A 22,486-nucleotide genomic window follows, 5' to 3' on the forward strand; every position below is an offset into this window, starting at 1 on the left:
TTCTGTGCAGTTTGGAGAACCCCCAAATCCCGCTCCTGGCTGGCCCCGCCCCACCCCACCCTGCCCCTCCCAAGAGTCCCCATGTGGCCCATTTTGGATGCAGGTAAGTGCGGGGAGCACATGGAGGCTCAGGGAGGGTGAAAAGCGGGCCTACCGGAAGTTCAGAAAGGCTGAAAATGGGCCCGTTTCCAGCCTCCAAAGGGCCTCTGCAGCCTGGGGAGGCCGTTTTTGCTCTCCCGGAGGCTCAAGGAAAGCCACTGGAGCCCGGGGAGGGCAAAAAGGCCCCCTGACATGGTGCAGGAGGCTGACTAGGCCACGCCACCATGGCCACACCCACCCAGCAACCAGGCAGAGAACCCCTTGCTAAAATTTTTGAAGCCCACCCCGACTATATTCCTTCTTTCCCCCTCCTTCTCTTCTTACTTTTTCATGCTATTGTTTTCCTTTGCATTTTATACTTTGATAAATTAATAAAAAAATTAAATGGAACTCACACAAACTAAGAATAAACAATGACATGACAGTAGTCGCCAAAATTATTCACTACCACATCTGTAAAAATCATCGTATTGCCGGTAATGGGTAATTGGTTGGAACGTATGGTTGAAAAAGTAATTGAAAATGAACAGAAGGAAGTGGGGATAACTGATGGGAAAATACCAAGGGATAGTAGATTAGAAGACAAAGAATTCTTTGAGAAGATCATAAAGTATCCGGTTCTGAAAATCGAAGTGGAAAGATTATGGCATAAATCAGCTATGGTGGGCCCAATGATTATCAGCACCTTGGGTGCCATACCAAAAACTTGGATGGCACTTAGAAAAACTGTTCATTGATGAAATTCCATCTTTACATTACAGAAGGCCATAACTGCTTGATTCTGGACATATACTATGACAACACATTATGACATCTTAGGTTTTTTGGAAGAACTCGATGCATTGCAAAGCCAACACCAGTTAGAGATCTGGCAGCAGTGATGTCATATTGTTACATACCGTATTTTTCAGAGTACAAGACGCTCCAGAGTATAAGACGCACCTTAGTTTTGGGGGAGGAAAATAAGGGGGGGAAAAATTCTGCCTCTGCCTACCAGCATCCATCAGTATTCATCTGGCTAGCGTCCTGTCGGTATGTGAGAGGGTTGAGGGTTATTTGGAAACTGAAACAGTATTTGCTGTGTGAGCAACAAGGAAGGAGACAGCAAGGAGCCTGGGCGTGGCTTAGCTCAATTGTTCTAAAGCTGCATGCTGTGCTGATCTCTGAAACTCCTCTCCTCTGCTTGTGTTTTGCTTGCTGCTGCAAACTCTGACAGTCCTTGCAGAAAATAGTGAACAGCCAGGTCAGCTTCAGCACGTTATTGCAACCTGATTCAGCACGAGCAGCTGATTGGCGGGTGGATTGGCCTCCCAGAATACCCCCAATCAGCTGTTCTAGGCTGCAGGGATTGACACAGATCATCGTCTCATCCGTGCCTTGTATTTTTGGCTACATTCGGTGTATTATAAGACGCACCCACATTTTCATCCTCTTTTAAGGGGGGAAAGTGTGTCTTATATTCTGAAAAATACGGTATATAATAATACATGGATTCCAAAATAGTGGAACATCCTTTTGTGCAATCTCTATCCAGATCAATCAGCTGTGAAAAATCAGGAGAACTTCAGCTTTGGTTGTATCTTGTTTGTCTAAAAGTCTTTTAATGACAGACCTATTTGCAAGGACTAGTCCGTAGTTATAACTTTCATACCAACCCAAATGAGGCTGCAAATATTTTACCTTCCTTTCATTCATGTCCTTGCTTTCACCTTCATATTCACCCTGAAAAAAAATCAATGACACATGTTAAAATATGTTTAATAGTGACATCAAACTGAACGTTGAAACGTTTTAAGCCAAGCACTGTCTATAAAAATTGCTTTTTAGTCCAGACCGATAACTGGCTTTTGCAATTCAGATAAAAAAACTTATTTCTTATTGCTAGCAGAGCTATCAAGAGTAATTTTTCTCTTTATCTCCTAAAATGAAAATGCTGACCTAGATTTCTTAAACTCCCCAAAGTATTTTACTGATAAAAGCTCACGATTTCTTTGAGCAACTTCCAAAGGCAATATTAATAACTGGATTTTCCCATATCCCTCTCCACTTTATCACCTTCTAATTGTGCCTTTGTTATCATGCTTTACCCCCGAAGACTTCCTGAAGCGTAGATCTAATTGGAGGACGGTTAGAGATGGTGTTAATGAGATGAAATATATTATAGAATGTATTGAATAAATAGAACCTGTAGCGGTGCTATCATATCAAATTGCAGTTGATAGGGAATAGAATAGAATAGAATAACAGAGTTGGAAGGGACCTTGGAGGTCTTCTAGTCCAACCCCCTGCTTAGGCAGGAAACCCTACACCACTTCAGACAAATGGTTATCCAACCTCTTCTTAAAAACTTCCAGTGTTGGAGCATTCACAACTTCTGGAGGCAAGTCGTTCCACTGATTAATTGTTCTAACGGTCAGGAAATTTCTCCTTAGTTCTAAGTTGCTTCTTTCCTTTATGAGTTTTCACCCATTGCTTCTTGTCCTACCCTCAGATGCTTTGGAGAATAGCTTGACTCCCTCTACTTTGTGGCAGCTCCTTAGATATTGGTACACTGCTATCATGTCTCCCCTAGTCCTTCTTTTTACCCACTTCCTGCAACCGTTCTTCATATATTTTAGCCTCAAGTCCCCTAATCATCTTTGTTGCTCTTCTCTGCTCTCTTTCTAGAGTCTCCACAGCTTTTTTACATCGTAAAACTGGACCAAAACTGGATGTCTATTTCTGTACTGCCTTTGTTGGGTGCAGAGAGAGAAGGCCTCTCTCTCCTGTCTAAAAAGTAGTATTTGATGGCAAATCTTTATGTTTCTCCCAAGACTTTGATCCTTAAGGCCCTTCCTTAGCAGTTCACGCTATATAAAGATATTGCCAGTCTCCCTGTCAGCCTTGCCAAGGAAACTGAACATAAAATGGAGCCTGGATAGCTCAACAGACTAAGCACTGTAATTTAACACCAGCTGTCTGCAATTAAAGTAAGATCGAATCTCGCCAGGCTCAAGGTTGACTCAGCCTTCCATCCTTTCTAAGGTAGGTAAATTGAGGACCCAGATTGTGGGGGCAATAAGCTGACTTTGTATAAAATATACAAAAGTATGAAGGCTATTGCTTAACGCACTGTAAGCCGCCCTGAGTCTCCGGAGAAGGGCGGCATATAAATCAAATTAAAAAAAAAAAAAAATAGAGTCAGAAGGGACCTTGGAGGACTTCTAATCCAACCCTCTGTTCAAACAGGAGACCCTATACCAATGATGGCTAACCTTTTTGCAGCCGCATGCCAAAAGTGGAGGGAATGTGGGGGAGTCGTGCGCGCGCATGCCTACACCCTTAATGCAATTCCCCCCACGCACCCCATCGCACGCACATGCGTGCACGACCACCCCATGCTCCCCTTGCACATGACACCCCATCCATGCTCTCCCCATTCTCCCCACGACCCCCCCCCCGTGCAAGCATGCACGCCCCCTCGCAGCCTGTTTTGGGCCTGGCAAGCCTCCCTGAAGCCGCCTGGGACTAAAAATGGGCTGTAGGGGGGCGCACCCCACTGCGGCCCATTTTGCCATGGGGGCACTGCTCCCCCCTCACTCCCCCCACCCCGCGCATGTGCGCAAGACCCCCTGCCGCCCACGCACATGCACGCAAGACCCCCCCACGCATGCGCACGTGTCTCCCGCATGTGCCCTGCCCCCACGCCAGAGACCTGAAAATTAGCTGGCCGGCGGAAGGCGCGTGGGCATGCACAGTGGGGCTGAGCTGGGCAACAGCTCGCATGCCCTCAGAGAGGGCTCCATGCGCTATAGGTTCACCATCACGGACCTATACCATTTCAGACAAATGGTTTGTTCAGTCTATTTTTGAAAGCCTCCGCTGATGGAGCTCCCACAACTTCTGAAGGCGAGCTATTCCATTGGTTGATTGTTCTAACCATGAATAATTTTCTTCTTAGTTCTATGTTGGGGTTCTCCTTGGTTAGTTTCCATCCATTGTTTCTTGTTCTTGCCTTTTGGTGCTTTGGAAAATAGATTGACCCCCTCTTCTTTGTTCCCCAACATAATATTTGGGACCATGCTGAATTTATTTTATTTTTTAAAACACTTTATTACACTTTTATTACATTAAAAACATAAAAAATTATATCACTCAACAACCGCTATTTGTGGTGTTTTTCTTGTGACAGTAATTCGTGTGTTATTTACAAAACTTAAATTGTGCGTATTCTTATTTTATCTATTACTTATACTTAATAACTATCTATCTTTAATCTATCTCTGTTCTATCCAGTTATACCACTGTTCCCATACATTTTAAAATATCGATGCCTCTTTATCTTTTAAACTCAGCGTTAATTTGTCCATTTCTGCGCAATTCATGACCTTTTGTATGACAAGTTTCTCTGCGGGTGTGCATGGCTGTTTCCAACATTGAGCAAAGGCAATCCTGGCAGCGGTTAATATTTGTAGTACTAGATATTTTGTGTTCTTCATATATATATATTTTTGAAGATCCCCAATAGGAAGAGTTCTGGTTCTAAATCTAATTGTTCGTTAGTAATTTCTTGTAGCCAATCTTTAATTTTAAGCCAATATTTTCGAGCCTCAGGGCAGGACCACCACATATGATAGTATGGACCATGCTGAATTTAATATGAAACAAATATGAACAATACTCTCATTCTAAACTCGGTCCTTATAAAAATTAGGATTAAAAGTGTATACTTACATCATGTAGAGGATAAGCTGCTTCATAAACATTATTTGCTATTAATGTGTTAATACCTAAAAAAAAAAAGATACAAGTTAGGATATTATCAGTATTATTTTGTTTTGTATAATTTGTGTGTATGTGTGTACCTGCCTTTCAGCAGAATAAGGTCATTCAAGAGATTACTGGAGCTGAAATTTAGAGCTGAAATCAATTTTCCAAATTATTATAACTTTGGAGGTAGGAGAAAATCAGATTTTGTCCCTGAAAATGCAACGTTAAATTGTAGCCAACATTTGAGTTTTAGAATCCAGACTTAAATTCAGCTGATTGATTTTTTTTTCTCCAAATACTCAAGATGCTCTTTACCTATAATTACATCTTCATTCTTCATTTTAATAAGATTTACAGAGGCAATTGGAAGTTATGCTGCTAGTGAAAAGGCGCCATAATTTAAAAACGGATGCAGTTGCCAAATATTTACTGAATGCTAAAAGACATGATTCTTTTTTATGAGGAAATATATATATATATAAATTACCATTTTATCGAAAGGAGCGATATTAAAATACAACCCACAATATTGCCCATAAAAATCCAAGCAACATTACTGTCATTTAGGGAATGTGTTCTTAATCTACCAAGATACCTAATGATTCCATTTTGGGCAATTTTTCAAGTTTTATGACTGCTGGCCTCTAAAACCAGGAATGATTCCATCAGCCAAACATCCTTAGCCCTTTGCTAGCCTTCTTTGGAGAAAAAGGGACAGTGAAATAAAAGCAAAGATCCCATCCTGTAGTCTAAATCAGGCTGGCATTTCCGATGGTTAATATATCACATTTCGGGGGTTATATCTTTCAATCCAGGAGGAGAAAAAAAATATATACCTTGATCTAAAGGTATGTTTTTTTAAAAAATAACAAATTGAAGTTATAAAGCAATGTTATAAAGTTATAAAGCAAACCTTGGCAACTTTAAGATGTGTGGACTTCAACTCCCAGAATTCCTCAGCCAGCCATGGGAATTCTGGGAATTGAAATCCACCCATCTTAAAGTTGCCAAGGTTGAGAAAACTGTTATATTTTATTTATTTATTTTTATTTTTATTTATTTTTATATGCCGCCCTTCTCCGGAGACTCAGGGCAGCTTACAATGCGTTAAGCAATAGCCTTCATACTTTTGTATATTTTATACAAAGTCAGCTTATTGCCCCCACAAACCGGGTCCTCATTTTACCCACCTTAGAAAGGATGGAAGGCTGAGTCGACCTTGAGCCTGGTGAGAATTGAACTCGCAGTAATTGCAGGCAGCTGGATGTTAAATGCTGCCTTAGTAGGAGGCATTAGCCTCCTACGCCACTCAGGCTCCATCACTTATAAAGTGATGGAGGAGGCACAGGGGGATGGGATGGGCAGACAAGTTTTGGAAATGCTGGCTACCTGACAGCCTAGGGCAGGGCTGTCAAACTTCAGGACCGGTTGCTGGAGCCGGCTCGTGGGGTGTTTAGATCTGACCACCCTGGAAACAGTGAAAGCGCGTTGTGCCTCTGCCAGTGAAAACGGTTTCCCTGGCAGAGGGTTGCAGGAGGCCATCGCAGCTGAAAACAGAGCTTGCAAGGGCTGCGTGCGGACCCCCTGGGCTCCATTTTCCCTGGCAGAGGGTTGCAGGAGGCTGTCACAGCTGAAAACAAAGCTCAGGAGCCCGTTTTCACTGGCAGATGGCTCAGGCCACCACAGGTGCCCCCGACACGAGTGACATCGAGGGTTGCAGGAGGCCGTCGCAGCTGAAAATGGAGCTTGGGAGCCCGTTTTCGCTGACAGATGGCTCGGGCTACCACAGACGCTCCCAACACGAGTGACATTGAGCTGGTCGCACCCACTCTGGCCACGCCCCCCTACCATCCCCCCCCCAAGGTCAAACACAACCCTGTTGCGGCCCTCAATGAAATCAAGTTTGACACCCCTGGTCCACAATGGCTGCCACCCCGCTGCAAGAAAAAGGGATTGACCAGGGACTTTGCGGTGTCAGGATATGCCCTCCACCACCACAGTCAAAACAAGACTGTGAGGTCCAAAAAGGACCGTCCAGCAGCGGGGCTTTCGGCGGCGATCCTGGAGCCCCAGAATCTTCCGACCGTTTCGCCGCAACACCAAGCTCCTCCTCCCCCCCCCCAAAAAAAGGGGGGGGAGAATATTTGTAGCTCTCAGGGCTGACATGCGGGGTCCTGGGTTGTTCTCTGAGCTTGGTGGCTTTCTTCCAGACGTTTCATTAAGCAAACTAGGTAACGTCATCAGTGCTCGGGCTGTACTGCAAGAAAACAACCGCGCTCAGAGAGCACCAAGGACCCTTCAGTCTAGGGCAGTGTTGGCGAACCTTTTCGGCACCGAGTGCCGAAATGGCAGCCTGCCCGTGCGTGTGCCGAAAAGTGGAAGAGCAGCCGCCCGGTGCACACGCATGCATTGGGAAGATGATCTTATATTTTCCGGGGTGTGCATGCGCACTGGCTACCTGGTCTCCCGGTTTCTGGTGAGCATGCGCACATGAAGACCAGCTGGCCGGTGCTCATTACGTACTGGAAACAGGAAGATTCTCTTCCTGGCGCACACATGCACACCAGGCGGCTGCTCTTTGGGTTTCTGGTGCTCCCGCATGTGTGAAGAACAGTTGGCCGGCGCAGCAGAATCTGGAAAAGCAACGGGTGATGGCATGCGTACCCGGAGAGGTGGCTTTGCGTCAGTGGTGAAATCCAAATTTTTTTACTACCGGTTCTGTGGGCATGGCTTGGTGGGCGTGGCAGGGGAAGGATACTGCAAAATCTCCATTCCCACCCCATTCCAGGGGAAGGATACTGCAAAATCTCCCTTCCCTCCCCACTCTGAGGCCAGCCAGAGGTGGCACTTGCCGGTTCTCCAAACTACTCAAACTTTCCACTACCGGTTCTCCGAACTGCTCAAAATTTCCGCTACCAGTTCTCCAGAACCTGTCAGAACCTGCTGGATTTCACCCCTGCTCTGCGTGCCACTTCCTGCATGCGTGCCATAGGTTCGCCATCACAGGTCTAGGGTATGTGTCATTTTCAGTGAATATTCCTTCTAATATGCCTTATTCGGATTATAAGGAGGTAAGACACATATCTGAAAATGTCTCCCAGTTCTGCCATTCTTTCTCCTTAGCTGGAGCAACCATGTAGATCTTCCTAGCAGGTGTCTCAGTCTTTTCAAAACACACTTGAATATAAGCAGTCTTTAATTTACGACTACGTTTGCAATTAGAATTTCGATGGCTAAGCAACAAGGTTGTTAAGTGAGCCACGCCCGATAGTACAGTGATTGTTAAGTGAATCACTGCAATTGTTCATGGAATCATCCAGTCGTTAAGCAAATCTGGCATCCTCCATTGATTTTGCGTGTTAACCCATTCGTACTGAACAGGCATTTTTGGTTGGAAACCAGCAAAAATGGTGACAAACTGGGATCATGAGAGCACAGAACACCGTAACTGGTCATAAACGTGAGCCGGTTGCAAAATGTGCAAATTATAATCACGTGACCATGGGAGGGGGGGGCGGTGTAACAGTTGTAAGTGCGAGGACCGGTCGTAAGTGCAAGGGTGAGACTTTTTTCAGCACCGTCAAAACTTTGAACAGACCTCCAAACAAATGGTCGTAAGTCGAGGACTGCCTGTAGTTTGCAAGAAGCTGACACGTTCAATGAGATGGTTAAAACATATTGAGAAGCGGCTTCCATGATGCTATATTTAAAATTCGAGCTTTTTCTTACCCATGCTGTTTTTGGCTTTTGAACTATATGTGCGCTTCAAAATTTCACGTACCTATATTTGGGGATGGGGGTAGGAGAACAGAAAAAGAGAAAGAGAAATCACTTACAGATGATCCTTCAAAATTTAACAGAAGCTAATCAATCAATGAACATTTAAAAACCAGCCTCCACCATAACCCAAATTCTGACTACCATTTTGCCATAATGGGGTGATTCACAGAGTTTATTTATTTATTGCATTTCCGCAGCAGCAATAATGGGTATAAAAAGAAGAAAGAAAAATATACCAGACAAAATTTGAAAAACATTCAGGGGTAGAAGGGTAGAAGGACATACAGAGGTGGGCTTCAAAAATTTTAGCAAGGGGCTCTGCTCGGTTACTGGGTGGGCGTGGCCATGGTAGGTGTGGCCTAATCGGCCCCCTGCACCATGGAAGGGGGGTGTTTTTGCCCTCCCTGGGCTCTGGAGGCTTTCCTCCAGCCTCCAGAAGGCAAAAACAGTAAAATGAGGACTCAGCTTGTTGGGGACAATGCACTGACTCTGTAAACCGCTTAAAGACGGCTGCAGAGTACCGTGAAGCGGTATGTAAGTCTCAGTGCTATTGCTATTGGCTGAAATTCTGAGCCTCCGGACTTGAATCTACACTTTGAAATAGAAATCCTCTTTGTTTCTCTTATCTGCAACTAAAGTGATAGAAAACATTCTAAACCGTAATCCAACAATAGCCTTCTTGTGGATTTACTTACAATTCGACTGCGGGTGCCGTTGTCAAAAAACGTATCTTTATCTTGAATGTTGTACCTTGAAACAGGAAAAGAACAGGGAAAAAAAATCAGTTCCGTGACATTATAAGGCCGTGTTGGCGAACCTATGGAACGCATGCCGGAAGCGGCACGCAGAACCATCTCACATGGGACCCTTGCTGGCTCCTCTTCCGCATTCAGGTGCACGCACACGTGCCGGTCAGTTGGCTTTCTTGCGTGCGGAAATGCCGAAACCTGGCAGAGCAGCGTTCCGTCACGCATGTGCATGTTGGCACCCAAACTTCTGGGTTTCTGTCATTCGCATGAGCGATGGCCAGCTGTTTGTCGGGCCTCCTCCACACCGGAAACCAGAAGTTCGGATGCCGGCGCACGCATGCTCATGGAATGCTGCTCTTCCGGGTTTCTGCACTCCCACGCACGCGAAGGCCAGCTAGGCCGTGTGGCCTAGGCGAGATGGTTTTTTGTGCCATTTCTGGCACGCAGGTCTGCATACGGTGACGTAAAAGGTTAGTGTTCTGTCCCCGTATCACGCACACACCCAACCAGCCAGCCGAGGGTTAAATAAACTCTTCAAACACACAATGTCAGTGATAAGGAACTTGGCAGCATCTCCGTGGCTGCCTGCCAAGAGCTTTTACTCCGATAACACAGACAAAAATATACACAGTTTGAATTAAATCCACGGCAAATAGATGTTGTGTCCGAAGGTGCAAAGTGCTTCGCCAGAGATTAGCTTTGTCCGTCACAGAGTCGGAATGGCCACCACACTCCCTTTTATAGCCTGTGGGGTGTGGTCCAGTGACTCAGCTAATCTCTGGCACGCTTTCCCATCTGCTGCACACATTTCTCCCTGCGCCTCTGCCGAGGGTCCAGCCAGCACTTATCTCCTTCGTCGCTGTCCACCTGTGGCTGCAGGGACGTGCTTGGCTCTGAGCCTATCGTTTGGCCTTCAATGTCCTCCGGAGGCATTGCCAGAGAGGAGGGTCCTGGAGAGGGAGGCCTGGCCGTCTCCTCTCCTTCATGTTCGGAGCCTTCTTCCTCCGATAAGATAGGCTTGGAGGACGGAGCCACAACAGTTAGCCATCACTGCCCTATAGAACAGCATCAGGATGATTTTTATTCAGAAGACACAGGTTCTAATACTACAAAAAATAAATAAAGCTGATTTACTTCAAGCCCAAAAGTTTGGCTTATTTGACTAAAGCAGGGGTCCTTAAACACTCAAAGAGCCATTTGGACCCATTTCCCACAGAAAAGAAAACAACCGGGAGCCACAAAACCCTTCCTGTGCCTGACTATTTCTTGAGCAGCCTATGTAGTTGAATTAAATGTTCTGTTTTCTTCTGAAACTTTTCTTTTCTTGGATTTATCCATGGTTGGCCTACCGGGGGTTGAAAAGCTCAATAAATCATGTGCCAGAAGGTATCGCACATTGGCAGTTGTGACGCATATTTTGAGTGACAGGGAGCTGCAACAGAGGGGTGAAAGAGCCACATGCGGCTCCAGAGCTGCAGGTTGCTGACCCCTGGACTAAGGTTAAAATGGATATGATTCTTTCTTTCCTATTAGCTTTTAATGGGTTGTCTGAATGAATAAAAGGCTTTAGAGATTTGTTTATAGATAAAATATGGAAAAATGGTTTTTTTTCTTGCATTTTTATTTTTAGAGAAAAACATATGTTATGATGATATTAAAATTGAGAAGGATGAAGAGAAGAGGAGAAATTAATTTGTGGGACATCATTTGAAGGGATTAAAGATTAAAATTTTTAATGTGTTGTTATTTTGGGTAGCCCTAAAGTATTTTTTCTTGATTAAGTGTTAACAATGAGATTTTAAAAGATTTGCTTATAGCTATAAAACATGATAAGAGGGGATTTTTCCCTCCCTCTGTGCCTCTAGAGAAAATGACAGGATACTGTGTAAAAGAGAGAAATTTTGAAATAGTTTTATTTCTTTTATATACATACATACTTAAATTATTATTTCTGGTAATGAACTTTTGCTGAATAAGGTTGAATTATGAGGCTTTATTATTTGCTAATGGATAAAATATGAGGTATGCTATAAAGAGATTTTTGATTGTAATAATAGAGTAGGCAATAAGTTATTGTAAATGTACTTTTCTTGATGAAAGGGGAACTAAATCCTTGACTTACAAGAGTTCATTTAATGGCCATTCAATATATAAATATATATAAAATTTGTCTTCTTAATTTGCCTTAATTAGGGTGGGGGTTTTTTTGCATCTGGATTTTTAAACTTCAATAAAAAAAGCATTATTATTATTATTATTTTAAAAAATGAATTATCTTCCCAGGAGCCTCACTAGGTCCCAAAGAAAAAAGAAAAAAAATTGCTCTCTCTTCTTGTAAGGCTTAGAAAAGGATGCTAAACCTGCTTCGTATTCTTTAATTGATCAAACGGCATTTTGCCTCGGTGATACTCAAGCAACCTTCTAAGGTATATCAGTACTTTTCAAATTTGGCAATTTTAAATTATAGAAACTTCAACTTTTAGAATGGCTGAGGAATCCTGGGAGTTGAAGTCCAATGTCAGGGTTCCAAGTAATGCACCCATTGCAAACAGAACTCCGAGGCAAGTTGGTTCCTCAAAGAACAGTTTTATTTGGAGACATCATCTTGGCACCAACTGGTGGAAAGCCAACTCTGAAGGTTCCTGCGCTTTCCACCACATTAAAAGTAAACGTTTCCTGTTCTCTCAAAACAATAAATCACATTATCCAATATGGATACTGGCTGGTTGCTTGGTGACTTCTCTCCTCATCCTCTGGCCAGCCAGCCGTTGGAATGTCTCTGACTCATAAGAGAGCTATATTGTTTTGGCTACAAAACCTCATCTATTCTGTGGTGGGATTCAGCCGGTTCGGGTCAGTTCAGGTGAACCGATAGTTAAATTGCTGGCTGGCCCCTTCTGTCCCAGGAGTCCTCAAGTGCCCCATTTTGGCTCCCACGTAAGTGCAGGGAAACCTACTAGGCCCAAAATGGTGTGCAGGGTGTGTGTGTGTGCAGTGTGCCCTCCCATGGCCCATTTTTGCTCCCAGGAGGCTTCAGGGAGGCCTCCTAGGCCCAAAATGGGGCATGGGGGTGCAGTGCCCCCCCGCAGCCCGTTTTTGCTCCCAGGAGGCTTCAGGGACGCCTACTAGGCCCAAAATAGGGCACGGGGAGCAGTGCATCCCCCTCCCGCGGCTCGTTTTTGCTCCCAGGTGGGTGTAGGAGGCTGAGTGCTTCCTGTCACACACCCTGTCCGCGTCCACCATGGCCACGCCCACCCAGCCGGTCATTAGGGCAGAGAACCAGTTGTTAAATTATTTGAATCCCACCACTGCATCTCTCTCTACCCCTCCCTTCCACTCCAGGCTGTGTCAACCTGAAGCCATGTGAAAAGAAACCCCGATAGAAACAGAATCCCCAAAGAAAAGAAAATGGCCGTAGCCACGTTAGCTTCAGGCTTGACAATCCACACACCTTAAAGTTGCCAAGTTTGAAAAACATTTCTCTATGCCCCGCTTGATTAGCATCTACCCAATTCCTGCAGAAATAATTTAGATTAAATCCTTCATCGGTCTCATCACCCACCCTGTCAAATACTCACAAATATATTTTTTCTCTGGAAAAGGGATAAGATAAATTCTTCATCTTAGTGGTCTTTTGCTCTGGCACTTTAGGCTGCAATGGTTCTGTAAATTTCTGCCATATCGATGACAGCTTCTTGACGATTCCCCCTTCTTCTTTGATTTCATAAGTCTAGAGAAACAAAAACGGAATACATCAAAGGTACGTAACTTCCAAAAATTATTAAGTTCATTTATTCCAAAGAAATAGATATAAAGGTAAAGGTATGTGTATATTCAGAAAAGGCATTCCTGCTCAGAAATCCGATGGATAAACTTGGCAAGGCTCTAGAAAAAAATCTGAAGTAAAATAAACTCAACCATTGGAGATGTGGTCTTTCAAAAGCAACCCGAAGATCTTTCAAGGAAGCAAAAAGATGGGGGACTTTCCCTTTAAAGCCCTATATGGCTCAGGGCCAGGTTATCTTCAAGACCGCCTTCTACCGCATAGCTCCCATCGACCGGTAAAATCCCACAGAGTTGGTCTCCTCTGGGTCCTGTCAGCTAAACAATGTTGGTTGGTGGGCCTGCGGGGAAGGGCCTTCTCTGTGGCTGCCCTGGCTCTCTGGAACCAATTACCTCCTGAGCTCCGGACCGCCCCCACCCTATTGGCCTTCCAGAAAGCGGTGAAGACCTGGCTTTTCCGGCAGGCCTGGGGCCGTTGATCTCGCTACGGCGATCTTGCGAAACCCGGCCATGGAATGGAGTGTATGGGTTTTTAATGTTCTTTTTAAAAAATTTTTACAGGATATTGTTTGCATTATTTTTTTTTGCTGTAAGCCGCCCAGAGTCCCTAGGGAGTTGGGCGGCATAGAAATGCGACTAATAAATAAATAAATAATTATATCAGAAGTATTTCTCCTATCAGTGGTGGGATTCAGCCGGTTCAGGATGGTTCGGGTAAAGTGGTAGTTACATTGATGGATGGCCCCTCCCTTTAATCTTTTCAAACCAGAAACCAATTGACAAGAGTTTTGCCAGATTCCTTCCAGCTAAATTATTGGACCCTTCAGTTTCTTTTACTGCTTATTGTGGCGGCGCAGTGGTTAGAATGCAGTACTGCAGACTACTTCTGCTGACTGCCGGCTGCCAGCAGTTCGGCAGTTCAATTCTCACTGGCTCAAGGTTGACTCAGCCTTCCATCCTTCCGAGGTGAGTAAAATGAGGACCCAGATTGTTGAGGGCATCAGGCTGACTCTGTAAATCGCTTAAAGAGGGCTGTAAAGCACTGTAAAGTAGTATATAAGTCTAAGTGCTATTGTTATTTTTTTACTGGTCTGTCTGTAGACCAGGATTGTCAAACTCGATTTCATTGAGGGATACATTATGGCTGTGTTTGACCTTGGGGGGGGGGAGCGAGGGGGACACAGCCAGGGTGGGTGTGGCCAGCTCGACATCACGTGTGTGATCAAATGCTACTTTTCCTAGTAGTTTGTTTTGATAGTACTTTGCCAGTGAAAACAGAGCCCATGAGGGCCACACACGGCCCCCCGTGCTCTGTTTTCAGCTGCAATGGCCTCCTGCAGCTCTCTGCCAGTGAAAATGGAGCTCAGGAGAGCCACATGTGGCACTCACAAACTCTGTTTTCACTGGCAGAGGCATCACAGGCCAGTCCTTTACTGTTTCCAGAACAGCCCTGCAGGCCAGATCTAAGCACCTTGAGTTCAACACGCCTGGTGTAGAGACACCAGATGAAAAGGTGCCTGGTATGAGGGGGAATCAGTTTCTTTTTCAACATCCTTCATTCCACCTTTACACAAGCTTTCTCTTGTCTTTCCTGATCTTACAAGGTTAGGGAATACGAAGAAGGATCTTCCCGTGAACATTTTGCTAAGCATGGAGAGAATGTTCCTTCCAGGCTGAAGTCAAAATCCTTGAAGTTCTTCAAAGTAGAGCACCAGAACTCTGAGCTGCTTAGAATGGACCATTAACCTGAGAAGTTTCCATCAGCTAAAGCATCCCCTTGACTGATTGCAGTCTGGTCTTGGTCCAGTATTTCAAGACAATCCCACACACGCACCAGCCAATTCTCGCTTTTGTACACTTAAATGAAATTATAGATAGTCTTCAACTGAACAATCATCCGTTGAGTGACCGTTCAAAGTTACAGAAGCACTGAAAAAAACTGACTTATGACTGTTTTTAACACTTGTGACCGTCAGGTGAACAAAATTGGGACACTTGACAACTGGCATGTATGTATGACAGTTACCATGTCCCGGGGGTCATGTGATCACTTTTTGCGACGTCCTGAGAAGCAAGATCAATGGGGAAGCCAGATTGACTTAACAACCATGTTACTGACTTAAAAGCAGTGATTCACTTAGCAACCACGGCAAGAAAGGTCGTAAAAATGGGCCAAAACTCACTTACAAACCGTCTTGTTTAGCAACCTAAATTTTGGGCTCCATTGTGGTCATAAGTTGATGACTATCTGTAAAAGACCAACTTGCATTTCAGTCTAAGTCAGTAAAATATACTTTTAGTCATTAGCACCACTTGTTTGGATTCAGCCTTAAATGGCACAGGTTAGGCTGCAACTACCACCACTCTTCTAATGTACTTCTACCAGCTTTACAGAATGGCTGATCCTATTCTGTTTAGAGGTAGGGAAGGAATGAGTCAATCAGCTGTTTGGCCCTCCTGAAATGAACAAGATGTTCTCCTGCTAGGATCAGGGTCTGATGGAAGTGAGCTCAGGGTCAAATTAGGCTTAGTGTTGTGGCCCGCCAGTGGCCTGCGCAGATTGTTGCTGATCCCGACAACAAGGAGGCTGGTGTGGTGTCGCGCCAGCAGCCTGTGCAGCCGGCACTCAAGTCAGATAGCGAGGAGGCTGAAGAAGATGTGGTGCCAGAGGCAGGGATTCATCCAGGGCCTTCAGAACCTCCAGAGGCTCCTTTAAGTGAAGAGGATGAAGTGGAGGAGCCTCTTCTCAATGCACGAGCATGCAGAGCTGCCAAAAGGCAGGAGTGGTTCCTCAGCAGGAGGTCTCCTCGAGAGTAAGGCTTGGGGCTAATTGTAAGGCTTAGCCTATTTAAGTTTGCACACAGCTTGTAAAAAGCTGCAGGAAACAACGTCGTTCATTCGCTGATCATTGAGTTTGGATTTTCTCTGCAAACTTTGCTTCTGGGCTTTCTGCCAACTCTTGTAAGACTCTATCTTATCTGTGGAATTTCAGGCAGGTCTTAACAGCCTGCATTTGCAAAAGACTGCGTGTTGAAGTAAACTGAGTTCTGTTCGGAGTTTGTGTGTGCTGCGTTCTTTGGGAACCTTAGCTGGGGCAGAACACTTATGCTCCATAATCAAGCCCTTAAAATATAACCCCAATGAATCTCCTAATAAAATTGGACTGGCTTGAGAGTAAAAATAAAAAAATAAAAAGGTAAAGCACAACTTGGATCACTAATAGTTAACCTTTTTGGTGCCGAGTGCCCAAAGCATGCGCATGCACGAGCAAATGCACGTGTGCATGCCCGAACCCCCCAAATGAAATGCGAGTGCCCCCCCTGCACATTTGCCCCACTCCCCTGCACCCCGTTTTGGTTTCCAGGTTGGTGCAGGAGGTTTTCCAGGCCCAAAATGGGGCATGGGGGACACCGTGCCCCGTTTTGGGCCTGGAAAGCTTCCTGCACCAACCTGGAAGCCAAACGGGATACAGGGGCACAGTGTGAGGCCCCCTGCACCCCACTTCAGGCCTGGAAAGCCTCCTGGACCAACCTGCACCCCATGCGCATGCGCCCCAGTCCCCACACATGTGCACGCTCATCCCCCACATGAACCCCACTCCCGTGCATGTGCGGCAGAGACTCGAAGACCAGCTGGCAGGTGGAACTGGGCTGGAGTAATGGCTGGCGTGCCCACCTGTGGCACACATGCCATAGGTTCACCATCACTGATTTAGATGAACACAAGGAAAACTGTTGGAATCGACCCAACAATCGATCTCCAGAAATGTGGCTAGATGACACCTCTTTTATTTCTACTGCATAAAGGTGCCTGCACAAAGGTGCTCTACCTGATTTTTAATGTGCGAATGTGTGCTGTCCCACTCACGCACACACACACACACAGAAGTGGGTGTCAGGAATCCTTATTAAGGCTTCTGAGCCTGAATTGATATTCCCCAGCAATTCCCTGCGCCCAGCACCAGCTCAACCCCAATGAGTTCCACAGGCTACTCAAATAAAGCCAACACTAACCCTCAAGACAAAAGGGACTCCAGTCCACTAGACCAGGGGTCTGCAACCTTAAATACTCAAAGAGCCATTTGGACCCGTTTCCCACAGAAAAGAAAACACCGGGAGTCACAAAACCTGGATGATGTCTGGAGGAAGTCATCACAGAGTGGAGTTTAGTTCACGCTGTTATGGTTTCCAACTTGTCTTTTCTGACCATACCCCGTGGACCAGTTTCAAAATTTTTTACTACCGGTTCTGTGGGTGTGGCTTGGTAGGCGTGGCATGGCTTGGTGGGCGTGGCTTGGTGGGCATGGCAGGAGAAGGATACTGTAAAGTCTCCATTCCAGGGGTGGGTTCTACGTACCTTCATTACCGGTTCGCAATGGGGCCATGCGCGCAAGCACAGAAGCTTCTGTGCCTGTACAGAAGCATTTTCATGACATCTGGGTCAGTGGCCGGAGCCTCCCGCCGGTTGGTGCGAACCGGTGGCAACCCACCACTGCTCCATTCCCTCCCGATCAGCTGGGACTCGGGAGGCAGAGAATAGATGGGTAGAGAATAGAACCAGTAGTCAGAATTTTTACTACCGGTTCTCTGAACTACTCAAAATGTCCGCTACCGGTTCTCCAGAACTGGTCAGAGCCTGCTGAAACCCACCTCTGCTGTGGACCTGTATCTGCTACTTCCCTCTGTTTCTAACATTCAAATGTGATAAAGAGCAGAATTGATCCATACTTACTCTTTTAGTGGGCATCTTGATTTTCAGAATCTCCGCTTCTCGGCTCAGTACGTTCCATGGTGCGTGTATTCGGACAAAACTTAATCCTTGACTCTTATTCTAAAATATGGGAGGGGGAAAAAAAAGAAACATATATTGCACTGAAAGCTATCAAACCAGAAAGCTATCCATAAAATGGCCTGTGTTTCACGTCCCTACTTTAGGGATCGGATTTGAAACCGTGGAATAGCCATACGGTTAACTGGATCGACCAGTTCAACCAGTGCTACGATTTTCAAGGAGTAACTCATTAACATCTGATAATTAAAGGGCATGTATCCAGCGGTGGTATTCACTTACTTTCCCTACCGGTTCGCCAATGTGAGCGCGTGCCTGGGCTTCCGCGCATGCACTTTGCTGGTGCGCGCACCTTCCGTGCATGCGCCTGACCTCAAAAATGTGCGTAAATGGGATGGCATAGAGCTGGGGTGGGTGGGGGTGGGCCCACCTGCAATTTCCACTACTGGTTCGGGTGAACCAGTCCGAACCGGCTGAATACCACCTCTGCATCTGTCTGTCTGTCTGTCTGTCTGTCTGTCTGTCTGTCTGTCTTCTATCTTTCTATCTATCTCACCTATCTCTCTCATCTCTCTCTCTCTCTCTCATCTATCTCTCTGTCTCTGTCTCTGTCTCTGTCTCTATCTATCTATCTATCTATCTATCTATCTATCTATCTATCTATCATCTATCTATCTACCTACCTACCGGTATCTACCTACCTACCGGTTATCTATCTATCTATCTATCTATCTATCTATCTATCTATCTATCTATCATCTATCTATCTATCTATCTATCTATCTATCTATCTATCTGTCTGTCTCTCATCTATCTATCTATCTATCTATCTATCTATCTATCTATCTATCTATCATCTACCTACCTACCTACCTACCTACCTACCTACCTACCGGTATCTATCTATCTATCTATCTATCTATCTATCTATCTATCTATCTATCATCTATCTATCTATCACTTATCTATCTATCTATCTATCACCTATCTATCTATCTATCTATCTATCTATCTATCTCTCATCTATCTATCTATCTATCTATCAATCATCTACCTACCTACCTACCTACCTACCTACCTACCGGTATCTATCTATCTATCTATCTATCTATCTATCTATCTATCTATCTATCACCTATCTATCTATCTATCTATCTATCTATCTATCTATCTATCATCTATCTATCTATCTATCTATCTATCTATCTGAATATCACCTATCTATCTATCTATCTATCTATCTATCTATCTGTCTGTCTATCACCTATCTATCTATCTATCTATCTATCTATCTATCTATCACTTATCTATCTATCTATCTATCACCTATCATCTATCTGTCTATCTATCTATCTATCTATCTATCTATCTATCTATCTATCTATCTGTCTGTCTGTCTCTCATCTATCTATCTATCTATCTATCTATCTATCTATCTATCTATCTATCATCTACCTACCTACCTACCTACCTACCGGTATCTACCTACCTACCGGTATCTATCTATCTATCTATCTATCTATCTATCTATCTATCTATCTATCTATCTATCTATCTACCTATCTATCTATCTATCTATCTGTCTGTCTATCACCTATCTATCTATCTATCTATCTATCTATCTATCCATCTATCACCTATCTATCTATCTATCTATCTATCTATCTATCTATCTATCTATCTATCTCTCATCTATCTATCTACCTACCTACCTACCGACTGTTATCTACCTACCTACCTACCTACCTACCTACATCTATCTATCTATCTATCTATCTATCTATCTATCTATCTATCTATCTATCTATCTCTATCATCTACCTTTTTATGCCACTCATCTCCCATGTAAGGGACTGGGCAGCTTACAGAATATAAAAAGACGAATAGTTAAATTAATTAAAATATTAAAATTATGCAATTTTAAATTTTAAATCTATAGAAAAAGAACAAGGCTAAGAGATGGATGGCAAGGGGATTGAGATCTCCTTACCTGTCAACCACCTAAAGGGGTGAGACCCCCTCCTCTATCTCAACTTATCATAGAGTGAAGTCTTTATCTGGAGCCAGCCCTGCCATTTAATTGAATACAGGTAGTCCTCGACTTACGACTACAATTGAGCCCAAGATCTCTTTTGTTAAGCGAGACATTTGTTAAGTGAGTTTTGCCTCAGGTTACAACCTTTCTTGCCTCAGTTGTTAAGTGAACCACTGCAATTGATAAATCCATAATCCAGTTGTTAAGTGAATCTGGCTTCCCTATTGACTTTGCTCGTCAGAAGGTCGCAAAAGGGCATCACGTGACCTTGGGACACTGCAACGGTCATAAATATGAACCAGTGGCGAGGCGTCTGAATTTCGATCACGTGACCATGGGGATGCTGCAAAAGTCGAAAAAGTGTGAAAAATGGTCGTAAGTCGCTTTTTTTCAGTGCCACTGTAACTTCGAACGGTCACTAAATGAACTGTTGTAAGTTGAGGACTACCTGTATTGTTTAACAGGGAGAGTTACAGAGCTTACTTCAGTGGCCAAAACTGAAAGAAGAAAACACTCAAGAGATTAAAAAATAAATACATTTTACAATTTGGAGTCCAAATTGTCACATGCATCTCTGAGAGAAACAGAGCATTTTTTTTAATATCCAACTGAGAGGGACAATCCATCTCAACCTTGGTCACTCTACGATAGAAAAGATAACCATCACCCCCACCATTCAAATTCTGAAAAAACAAAATTAGGGCCCAAGATGCAGGAAATTAGAAGACCAGAGATGGTATTCAGCTTGTTCTGCCCCAGCTACGGACCCCAAAGAACGCAGCACACACAAACTCTATACAAAGCTTATTTTACTCAAATAACTCAGTCTTTATCAACCAAAGGCTATTAATAAACTGTCTTAACAGCCTACCAGAATTCTGACATAAGGTAATCACAGTCTTACTAGAGTTGGCAGGAAGCCCAGAAGCAATTTTGCAGAGAATCCAGACGCGAAGGAGAGTGAACTAAAGTTGTTCCCTACAACTTGCTGCAATTGGCATTCCTCCTTAAATAGGCTAAGGGAATGACCAATTAGCCCCAAGCCTTACTCTCGAGGAGACCTCCTCCAGAGGAGCCACTCCTGCCTTTTGGCAGCTCTGCACGCCCGTGCATTGAGAAGAGGCTCCTCCTCTTCGTCCTCTTTACTTAAAGGAGCTTCTGGAGGTTCTGAAGGCCCTGGCTGAATCCCTGCCTCTGGCACCACATCATCTCCAGCTTCCTCACTGTCCGACTTGAGCGCCAGCTGCACAGGTACAGGCTGCTGGTGCAGCACCACACCAGCCTCCTTGTTGTTGGAATCAGCTACAATCTCCACAGGCTGCTGACGGGCCACAACACAGCTGGTTCAGACTGGTTCACCCAAACCAGCGGTGGTTTCAAATTTTTTTACTACCGGTTCTGTGCATGTGGCTTGGTGGGCGTGGCAGGGGAAGGATACTGTAAAATCTCCATTCCCACCCCACTCCAGGGGAAGGATACTACAAAATCCTCATTTCCTCCTGATCAGCTGGGACTTGGGAGGCAGAGAATAGATGGAGGTGGTACCAGTCAGAATTTTTACTACTGGTTCTCAGAACTACTCAAAATTTCCGCTACCGGTTCTCCAGAATTGGTCAGAACCTGCTGAAACCCACCTCTGGCCCGAACCAGTAGCAGAAATTGCAGGTGTGCCCAACCACGCGCTCACCTGCCGCAGCTCTATGCCACTCTATTTAGGCATTTTTTTGAGGCCAGGTGCATGCGCGGAAGGCCGGGGGCATGCGTGGATGGGGCGCGTGTGAGCAAATTTGCGAACTGGTAGGGAAAGTAAGTGAATACCACTCCTGTAGAAGACACATTTGAGCAGTCTCCCAATCTTAACGTCTTGCAGATCCATCCAGACCCACCAGTTCCCAAGTCTTAAATTTGGAGACTTCTGAGTTACAGAACGAAGAATACTGTCCTTCAAACATGTTGTAACTGTAACTGAATATTCACTCCTTTCCTTCAAGCCAAATATTTCTGTTGAACGAGTTCTATTCCTCCTCACAGCGAAGAAACCAAATAGTCCTAAAGAAATGTAGTCGTTTATTTAATACTTTTCTTGTTTAGTATGTGTTTATCGTCTGTGGCTGTTTTTCCTCACCACAACCTCCACCATTTGAATATTTAGTTTCTTGCGTGCGTGTGTGTGTGTGTGTGTGTGTGTGTGTGTGTGTGTTTACGTCTGCAAGAAGGCAATAATCCTTAAATGGAGAAACTACTCCAAGGGAGAGTTATGAAACAATAAAGACATTCGCCACTATTGTTATGAAACAAATTTGCCAAAACTATGCTCTGTTGTCAATGTTATAGGAACTCTCAGCCAGATGTGTATCTGAATGTGTGCTAAGTTTAGTGAGGTGTCTGGGGACCAGATGTGGTCGCAAATTGACCAAGACTTCTCCGAAAAGAGAAGGACCAAGGGAGACTCAGTGGCTTGGCAGGGCTACCTAGTGAAATATGGATGATGGGCAGAAGGAAT

The 22,486-nt window shown here is 44.5% G+C and overlaps 1 protein-coding gene across 1 annotated transcript in view; it reads right to left on the minus strand.

Moving 5' to 3' along the window:
• ANO2 (anoctamin 2) overlaps nt 1–22,486 on the minus strand; it is a 184,157-nt gene that overhangs the window by 124,250 nt on the left and 37,421 nt on the right. Inside the window, exons 4-9 of the mRNA XM_070946746.1 lie at nt 17,892–17,990; nt 12,956–13,107; nt 9,324–9,378; nt 8,578–8,629; nt 4,813–4,868; nt 1,780–1,821 (exon numbers count right to left, since the gene is read on the minus strand). Of these exons, the coding sequence (XP_070802847.1) occupies nt 1,780–1,821; nt 4,813–4,868; nt 8,578–8,629; nt 9,324–9,378; nt 12,956–13,107; nt 17,892–17,990 (456 nt within the window). The remainder of the gene's footprint in view (nt 1–1,779; nt 1,822–4,812; nt 4,869–8,577; nt 8,630–9,323; nt 9,379–12,955; nt 13,108–17,891; nt 17,991–22,486) is intronic.

This window comes from Pituophis catenifer, unplaced genomic scaffold (genome assembly GCF_029215685.1).
Source record: "Pituophis catenifer annectens isolate HBS135680 unplaced genomic scaffold, rPitCat1.0.hap2 SCAF_7, whole genome shotgun sequence".
In the NCBI taxonomy this organism is placed as follows: domain Eukaryota; kingdom Metazoa; phylum Chordata; class Lepidosauria; order Squamata; family Colubridae; genus Pituophis; species Pituophis catenifer.